This window comes from Diabrotica virgifera, chromosome 3 (assembly GCF_917563875.1).
Source record: "Diabrotica virgifera virgifera chromosome 3, PGI_DIABVI_V3a".
Classification (NCBI taxonomy): Eukaryota; Metazoa; Arthropoda; class Insecta; order Coleoptera; family Chrysomelidae; genus Diabrotica; species Diabrotica virgifera.
This window is the reverse complement of record NC_065445.1, coordinates 259,650,709-259,660,810: the sequence shown is the minus strand read 5'-3', so window position 1 is coordinate 259,660,810 and position 10,102 is coordinate 259,650,709. Positions and strand designations below refer to the sequence as shown.

Below are 10,102 nucleotides of genomic sequence, written 5' to 3'. Positions count from 1 at the left end.
ATTCGTTCAAGGCCTCTCTAAAGATGTTTTCAGAGTATATGTTAAATAATGCTGGTGACAGTATGCAACCCTGTCTAACTCCTTTTTCGACTGTGAAGATTTCGGACAGTTCATTTTCGAATCGAACTGTTGCTTTTTGTTGGAGATATAAGTTTGAGACAAGTCTTATATCCTTACCATCGAGTCCTGATATTTTTAGGATATCGATTAGTTTTCCATGTGGGACTTCATCAAATGACTTCTCGAAATCTATGAAACATGCATACACATCGCAGTTGACATCCCTGGCTCTCTGTATTAGAACTTGCAAGCTGAAAAGTGCTTCCCTCGTTCGGAGTCCTGCTCTGAATCCAAATTGAACTTCACTTAGCTGTTCTTCTAATTTGGTGTATATGCGCGAGTGAATGATAGTAAGGAGTACTTTAAGTACATGGCTCATCAAACTAATTAATCTATGTTCTTCAGGTTTTCTAGCGTTGGCTTTTTTGGGAAGTGGAATGAATATCGATAGTAGCCAGTCTTTTGGTGAGTGACTAGTCTCGTATATGTTGTTGAATAACTTCGTAAGAGCTGTAATTTGGTGCGCCTCTAATAGCTTTAAAATTTCACCATGGACCTCGTCACGTCCTGGTGATTTCCCATCTTTAATCCGCTTAATGGCCATAGTTACTTCTTTGTTTGTTATTTCTGGGCCGTAGGGATTGTCTATTTCATAAGGACTTCGTGCAGCATCATCGAATAATTCTTGCATATATTCTTTCCATCTTCTTAATTTATCTTCAATTGTAGTCGAAATCTGACCTTTGACGTCTACGACTATGCCTGTATTGCTGTGTTTTCTGATGTTCTGTACTTCTTTAATATTTTTGTGCATATGGAAATCGTCATATTTGCGTTGTAGTGTTTCAATTTCCTTACATTTCTCCATCAGCCATGCTTCTTTTGTCCCTTCTTTTTCTTTTGCTTACATGTAATCATCAGTTAAATTTTTGTATGTAGGATTTTCACGTTTCCAAGATCCTTGATGACTCTAAGATAAAAATTCCATCGTTACTAAATTTGCTCTTTCTTGTCATTTTTTTTATTATTTTGTGCATATTATAGTTGACTTAGTACAAAGAACTAGTACAAAGATTTCTAACATTAACTCTTTACTCTTGCTTCTTTATCTTGCTATTCTCTAGTATGTAGATTTAAAACATTTCACATTTAAAATATGTACATGGGTAACTCAATTTACAAAAAACAATATTTTATATTCACATTAGGAATAGTTACCTTTACTATTCATAGTTCAAAAACAACAAAAACATTTCTGTCTGTATAAATTTTTCACTTCACTACACCCAAGTATCACCCAGAGGTAAAAATAAACCCCTTATCTAGGACTTCTAATCGCGTTCTATAGTTGTTTATTCATAACAATCCTTGATTATATTCTGTAGTTTGCAGTTCTAAGTTCTAATTCGTGTGGCGTACGCCAATGGAATCAAACTTTTGATTAGAATGCATAATAATTACCCACTTCGATACGAGCTTATTTGACGTATATTTTTCGATTATAACTTTGTTTTTGTTGTAGTTTATGTGTATTATGTTGTTCAATCTGCCAGTGATGTATTTTAATAGCGTAAGTACCGTATTGAACATTATATTATTTAAAATAATTAAGGTACATAAGTATGTAAATTGTAATAATTTTTGTAAAATGCGTAAAATTAACGCTAATGTTTATATCAGACAAAACATTCACTTTTATTATTCTAAATTGATACCAATTTAACCCTTTTCTTGGCAAACCGATATAAAAATGTGAAAACTGTGTTTTCTTTCTATTAATGTCCTAGAATTATTATTTTAGTTATTAAGGTACCAAGGGTATTATAAGGATAATAAAGCTTGAGGTCAATGGTGTATATACAGAGGGCCTTTGGCCCGAGGGATATACGTTGACCGAAAGCGTTATTATCTATAATACCCGTGGTGGCTTCAACGTTTAATGTCCGACTAAATTATTCTTTATAATTCAAAAAATTTTGAATTAATTTTGAATTAATTCATTTTCAAATAAGTACATTTACCAGCAATAGTCGTAACGTAATTGTGGTAACCATAATTTTACTTAGGTTGCTATTTATCAACTTGACAGTATTTAACTAGTTATTTAAATTTAATACCCTAGGGCAGGGGTGGGCAAAAGGCGGCCCGCGGGCCGGATCCGGCCCTTTGGCTTACTTTATCCGGCCCGTTGAAAAATCCCACAAGCTTTTTTTTAAGAGCATAGGCGCAATTATTTTTACACGCATTCATTTTTTTCTTCGAATCCTGAGAAAATTATACTGCCGAGGGCCGAAAGTCCCTGAAAACTTCTACAATGCTTATTTTAGTAAGTCGCAGGGGTAAAAAAAAGAAAAAAATTAGTGTGATTTTTAATTTCAAATATCTCATTCAAAATAAACTTTTTGTTTACTCTAAGGGACTTTTGGCCCTCGGTAATAATGAAATTTTTCATTCTGCGTTTAAATTTTTCAAAAATATTTATTAGCTTTCTCAGTATTCGAAAAAAGGAATTCATTTAAAAATCATTGGTCCGAAATTTTGCGCCTACGCTCTTAATTTCTTTTATGCGAATCAGTATTAGATTAGTGTTTGTAGTGTTCATATAAATAATGAATCTCTATATTCTGCTTTCCTTAAAAGCGTCCAAACCCGGTCCAGTCGCAAATAATTTTCAGCCACGGTATTTGTTGTCTATCAGGACCCTTTTCCTTCGATTTTACTTTCGATTTCCTTCATAATCAGCAGCTGCAACAACTTACAACAGCGTACTTATCATTTATTAGTATGTGCCCTTTCTCCTTGCTTTTTTTCTCCCTTTAACGATGGTCAAAGTTCTCTGTGCCTTTTCCATTCTGTGCAACACCATTTTGTTCGTAATATGATCGGTCCATGGTATTTTCAAAATTCTCCTAAAAAGCCACATCTCAAAAGCTTCCAGCTTTCTCACTAAGTCAGCATTAACAATCCAATAAAGAAGAATAGATTAGACATAACATTTTTACATTTTTATTATCATCCCGGTTTTTTACAGGGTTCTCCGCCTTCCGGTTTCCAGTTTCCAGCTTTATCCGTCATTGCATTCGCCAGGGTGAAGGTTCCTTTCCGACTTTGTCTTCTGAATGCCACCCAGCCAGGATTGTTTCGGCTTTCCTCTCTTCCTTCTTTCCTTGGCGTTCATTTTAAAATTTGTTTTGGCAGCCTGTCGTCGTCCATCCTTTCTACATGATCATACTAGATCAGTTGACACCTTTGAATTTTGACTATGATGGTTGACTTGACATAACATTTTACCATCCGATATCAGATTTGCAGATTGAATCTTTGGTATTTCAGAAATTTCCTCATCTTCAAAAAGGCTGCTCTTGAATTTCTGAATTTCATTTTTTATCTGGAACCCTGTTATGGCCTATTATAATGGACCATATTAAAAATTTCGTAAAAAATAAAGAAAGGAAAAGCGGTACGACCAGATGATATGCCTCCCAGCCAGGATTGTTTCGGCTTTGAATTGACACCTTTGAATTTTGACTATGATGGTTGACTTGACATAACATTTTACCATCCGATATCAGATTTGCAGATTGAATCTTTGGTATTTCAGAAATTTCCTCATCTTCAAAAAGGCTGCTCTTGAATTTCTGAATTTCATTTTTTATCTGGAACCATGTTATGGCCTATTATAATGGACCATATTAAAAATTTCGCAAAAAATAAAGAAAGGAAAAGCGGTAGGACCAGATGATATTCCTGGGGAAGTATGGAGAGCATTGGGAGAGACAGGAACAAGGTGGCTAGCAGGTCTATTTAATAGAATTATGGAAGTTGGACAAATGCCAGACGAATGGAGAAGCAGTATACTGGTACCTGTTTACAAAAACAAGGGAGATATACAACAATGTACAAACTACAGGGCTATAAAACTGCTTAGCCACACCATGAAAATATGGGAAAGAGTAATTGATAGACGGATACGTGAAGAGACCGAAATATCCGAGAATCAATTTGGCTTCATGCAGGGTAGATCAACAACAGATACAATTTTCATTATAAGGCATTTGATCGAAAAATACAGGAGTAAAGAAACAAACGCTCATATGGTATTCATTGATCTTGAGAAAGCATATGATAGAGTTCCTCGAGAGATTCTGTGGTGGGCACTCAATAAGAAAGGAGTCCCTGGTGAATATGTAAAGATTGTGAGGGATATGTTTGAGGGAGTAACGACTAGTGTTAGGACAGGTGTGGGAGAGACTGATAAATTTCATGTGAAAGTAGGATTGCATCAAGGTTCTGTGCTTAGTCCGTATTTATTCTCATTAGTTTTGGACCAGATAACAGCGAAAATACAGGGTAACATTCCATGGTGCTTAATGTATGCTGATGATGTCGTGTTAGTAGGAAATAGTGAAAGAGACTTAGAACAAAAACTGGAACAGTGGAGACAAGCTCTGGAGGAAAAAGGTTTAAAACTTAGTAGGACAAAAACAGAGTATTTGGAATGTTCATTTAAAGAGGGAGCTACTACAAATAAAATGGTATCTTTGGATGGTGAAATGATTGTAAAAAGCAATCATTTTAAGTACCTAGGATCGGTATTACAGAGTAATGGAGAAATAGATGGAGATGCATGCAGTAGAATTAGGGCTGGATGGATGAAGTGGAAAGAAGCGAGTGGTGTGTTGTGTGACAGAAAAATTCCAATGAAGCTGAAGGGAAAATTCTATAAAACAGCCATAAGACCAGCTATGATGTACGGAACTGAATGTTGGGCAGTGAAAAAGAAAGAGGAACAGCGAATGCATGTGGCGGAAATGAGAATGCTTAGATGGATGAGTGGAGTGACAAAGAAGGATAAAATTAGAAATGAGTATATTAGGGGAAGTCTAGGTGTGGCACCAATTGATGCCAAAATGAGAGAGCATAGGTTAAGATGGTTTGGTCATGTTCAACGTCGAGACGTTAACCACCCAATACGAAGAATAGCTGAAGTGCAGATTCCTGGAAGGAGTAGGAGAGGAAGACCAAAGAAGACCTGGGGGAGACGATAAGGCAGGACATGTTGGTAAAGGGGATTAACATTGATATGGCCCAAGATAGAATTGTGTGGAGCAATGCAATTAGGGAAGCCGACCCCGCATAGGGATAAGGCAACGAGAATGATGATGATGATTAAAAATTTCGTAATTTTACTGAGAACAAATTGTTCGTATGTACACACAAGTAAGATAATTTACTATAACATAACTAATATTTATTATTAACAGTCAAATGTATTATGCTTTAAAATGATACTTATAGTATTTATGTCAAAAAACTTTCTTGGGCAGAGAAAAACCTCCACCAAAAACATTAGCGTGTGCGCAGCGTAACTGGGTATAGGTCTCCGGCCCGGGAGATATGTATTTTGAAAATTTCATTTTGGCCCGCGCTTAAAAGTATTTGCCCACCCCTGCCCTAGGGCGTTCTTTTTCAAAATAACATGCATGATATAATGCACGATATAATGCCCTAGGCCAGGGCATTATATCATACTTAACTGAATTCGAAATCATGTCATTATTTGTCAAAAAATACCTTCTTCTTCAAGTGCCGTCTCCTAATCGGAGGTTGGATATCATCATTACTATCTTTACTCTATCCACCGCTGCTCTAAAGAGTTCTATAGAACTGCATCTACACCAGTCCCTTAAATTCTTTAACCATGACATTCTCCTTCTTCCTATAATCCTTCCGCCTCTTATATTTCCCTGTATTATCAGTCTTAGCATTTCATATCGCGGTCCCCTCATTACGTGTCCCAGATATTATAACTTTCTTATTTTTATTGTGTTTATTATTTCGCATTTTTTACCCATTTCTCGCAGTACTTCCGTGTTCGTTTTCCTCTGTGTCCATACTATTCTAGGCATCCTTCTGTAACACCACATTTCAAATGACTGTAGCTTATTTATGTGTTATTGCTTTAATGTCTAGCTTTCAAGTCCATATTGTAGTATCGAGAACACGTAGCATCTCAAAGCTCTTACTCTCAGTTCTAAGCTAAGGTCTTTGTTGCAGAGAACTGTTTTCATTTTTACAAACGCATTTCTTGCTATTTCTATCCTGGTCCTTATTTCTGTTATTTGATCATTTTTCTCTGAAATCCGGGTTCCTAGGTATTTGTATTAATCAACCCTTTCTATCGGTACATTTCCCAAATGTATGCTTGTTTGTATGTTTGTTTTCTTAGTTATTATCATGTATTTGGTCTTTTTTATATTCATTTTTAGTCCATATTCTTCACACAAATTGTTTGTTTTGTTTAGTAGTAGTTGGAGTTGTTCAGCAGAGCTTGTCATAATCTCGGTGTCATCTGCATATCCTATGTTGTTAATAGATCTTCCGTTAATTATTATTCCTTCACTTTGAGATAGCAATGCTTCTTCAGAAAAGGCTTCACTATATGCATTAAAGAGTAATGGAGACATAATACATCCTTGCCGAACTCCTCTCCTGATTTCAATTTCTAGACTGGGTTCGTTATCTATTACAATTTGTGCTCGTTGTTTCCAGTAGAGGTTTGTTATTATTCGTAAGTCCCTTTTGTCTATGTTTTTGTCTTTAGAATTTGGACTCACTTTTCATGTCTTACTTTGTCAAAAGCTTTCTCAAAATCAACGTAACGAACATGCACATCCACATTCATGTCCATTCATCTTTGAGCTAACACATTAAAAGCAAATAACGCCTCTCTGGTTCCTAGCCCGTTTCTGAACCCAAACTGACTATCATCTATTCCTTCTTCTAGTTTTTTATTTATACGACCATGTATTATTTTCAAGAATAATTTGAGAATGTGACTTATTAATGATATTGTTCTGTATTCACTGCAATCTTTAGCGTTTGTATTTTTAGGGATAGCACAAAAGGTTGAGAGTAACCATTGTTTTGGATAAAAAGTACCAGTCGGGCATTAAAAAATTTATGAAATAGATATTTCACCTTTAATTTATTCTTAAGTACCAAATTTGAATTTGTTACAAATTTATTACATTGACAAGAATACCATACACCTTATTATCACTGATGATCCATCCAATTTCTAAGATTTGAACCGATTTCTCAGAACAAAGTTCAGATTTCATATATCTGAATTCATGGGAGTGCTCTCGTGTCATAATACACCTACTAAATTTTAGAAAAATTAATTTTTTTAGAAATAAAAAAAATTTGTAATTTTAAAATAGAATTATTTATTTATAAAATATAATTATTATAATCTTAATAAAATCCTTCTAATATAGGTAACTCCTTATTTGTGGTGATATTCGTATAAACAGTTTCTTTTATCATTTAGACAAAGTAGCCTACCCCTTCACATTTCTTGCACTGAAAGGAAGTAGTGCCTGACTTACAAAACATTTAAATAATTTTATTTACCCTGAATATATTTATCTCTAAAACAAATAAAATTGCATAAAAATATTGCAGAGATAAAAAAATTTAAAATCCACATTAGAGAAAAAATAAAAACTTTACTCACCGTAACTTGGCAATGTAACAAATTTGTTACAAATATTTGACAGTGGTTTTTGACAGTTCAGTAAATAAAAAACAAATAAAACGTTAACTCTCTATTTACAGGATAGTTGCACAGTACAAAACAATCACTAAAATAATAAAAAACGCATTATTTCTTATAAAAAATTAAAAGTTTGTAAAAACAGTGAAGAACTTTCTCGAAAATGCAACAGGTGACAGATGGCATCACTTAGAAGTTATCAGAAATCGGTAATAATAAAAATATATGTTAAATATTGCCATCTAGGGAAAGTTTTATGTTATTAGTACAAAATGTGAGTAACAGAATGCGCCTCAAGTCACCTAGAACTCACCTATGACCTAAAATGAAAATGTTACAAATTTGTTACATTGTCAAGAAAAGGGTTAAGCAATAAAGAATAGGCTGTTCAACACGATAAGAAAAACACAAGTTTATGGTTTGAACTACACTTTATTATTCAGTATATAGCCTGACTATTCATCCAATTGTTCCATCCTGAAGTGAGAATTTGGAAAGGCTGCAAAATACGCTTCCGCTAAAATACTTTCTACGTATGAATTTTTGTGTTATTGCAACAGATACAAGTCGCTAGGGGGTAAATCTGGTGTTTACGGTGGATGTTTTAACAATTCGAACTTTAATTTATGGATGCCCATATGACACAGTGCATTGTCATAAAAAATATTTTTTTCTTCTGTCAACCCAGTTAGTCTAGGCGCCAAATAGAGGTCACCGTGTCCTTTTCAATTCTGATGGGCAAACTCAACGGTTTTTTATGGATTTTTGGCTGCTGATTACGAATTTCGAGGGGGGAATTTGATTCCAGTGATAAAAAAATTGTTATAAACAATTTAATTGTTTATAAATTGTTTTTACGGCTCTGGCTCATAAACTAAAAGAGATAAAAAAAGAATGTTTCACATAAAATTTGTTCGTTAATGAAAAACGAAGGAAAAAGGTTTCCTAAACTTCAATCCAACAATTAAAACTCAAGATATTGTAAAATTAGTGCACAATGCAAATTTCAAATCACAAAATAAGTATTTTTCGAAGCTTTATCGATCGTAACTCGGCTTGTACGCATGCAAATGAGCCTTAGAAGGTCTTATTTTAAAGTTTGATGGATATTCTTTCAAACAAAAATTATTAAATTACCTTGTCTTCATTTGTTTTAAAGTTATATCAGTTTGCAGTTAAAATTTTCTTAAAAAAATTGTACATTAATTTGTTTATAAGGGTTTCAAGCAAATTTGAGCTATATACATTTATACTTTAATTAACAATTATGATAGAAGAACTCAAAAGGAATATTTTGAGCTTAAGAAAATGTTCGTTTGTTTATTTTTGGCGAAGATATCGATATTTTAATAGCGCGCTCTGAGGCGCGAGATTGGCTCACCGCGTAAAGGTTCACGCGCTAACTTCTAGATGCAAATTGTAATTTCTATTATCTTCATTTTTCATTTTTGAAGATACTAATAAAATTTTATCGTATAATTCTTATAATTAAATCATCATACTGTACCTCGTATCACCTTTCATTCTATTTACTTTGTCTTCTATTTTTTGTACTAAATGAGAAAAAAAAACATTAAAATCTAGATAATATTTCAGAAATATAACTAAAAAGCAAGTTAATTTTATTTATTAATACTATATTTACAAACATTATCTTTTATGCATCTGCATCGAGGTATACAGAGAAACTCAGCTTTACATCTGCATAAGTTCTTAGAGCAATTTTTACAGTTACATGGTGGTACTAAGTTAGTTCTTGTACTCAGTAAAACTAAAAATTTCTGGGGCTTCAGAGTCTGATTATCTATATGATATCCATATAAAGTGGATCTAGTTCTTTTGCAACATCATCAAGGCACGTCAATTGTGTGTATGCCGCCACAACATAAATGCTCGTTTTATATGCAATGATGATGCTGTAAAAGAACTCGATCCATTTTTATATTGATATCACATATTGGCTCATTTGCATGCGTAGAAGCCGAGTTACGATCGATAAAGCGTCGAAAAATACTTACATACTTGACTATGAGCCGATTTTGCACCTCATGGCGCGCCATTTAAATATCGATATCTTGACCAAAAATAAACTTACGAACATTTTAAAAAGTTAAAAATATTCCTTTTGAGTTTTTCTGTCATTATTGTTAATTGAAGTTTATATGTTTACAGCTGAAATTTACTTGAAACCCTTATAAACAAATTAATGTACAATTTTTTTAAGAAAATATAATTTCAAACGGGTATAACTTTAAAATAAATGAAGATAAAGTAATTTAGCAAATTTTGTTTGAAAGCCTATTAATGAAGCTTTAAAATGAGATCTTCTAAGGCTTATTTGCATGCGTAGAAGCTGAGTTACGATCGATAAAGCTTCGAAAAATACTTATTTTGCCATTTGCAATTTGCATTGTGCACTAATTTTACAATATCTTAAGTTCTAACTGTTGAATTCAAGTTTAGTAAAGGTTTTTTCTTCTT

General features: G+C 33.6%; 1 protein-coding gene across 1 annotated transcript in view; it reads left to right on the top strand.

Moving 5' to 3' along the window:
* Positions 1-1,493: 1,493 nt before the first annotated feature.
* The window catches only part of LOC114324757 (ras-related protein Rab-3), a 148,569-nt gene continuing 139,960 nt past the window's right edge, over positions 1,494-10,102 (top strand). The window contains exon 1 of the mRNA XM_028272589.2: positions 1,494-1,630. Within this exon, the coding sequence (XP_028128390.1) occupies positions 1,586-1,630 (45 nt within the window). The 5' untranslated portion in view covers positions 1,494-1,585. The remainder of the gene's footprint in view (positions 1,631-10,102) is intronic.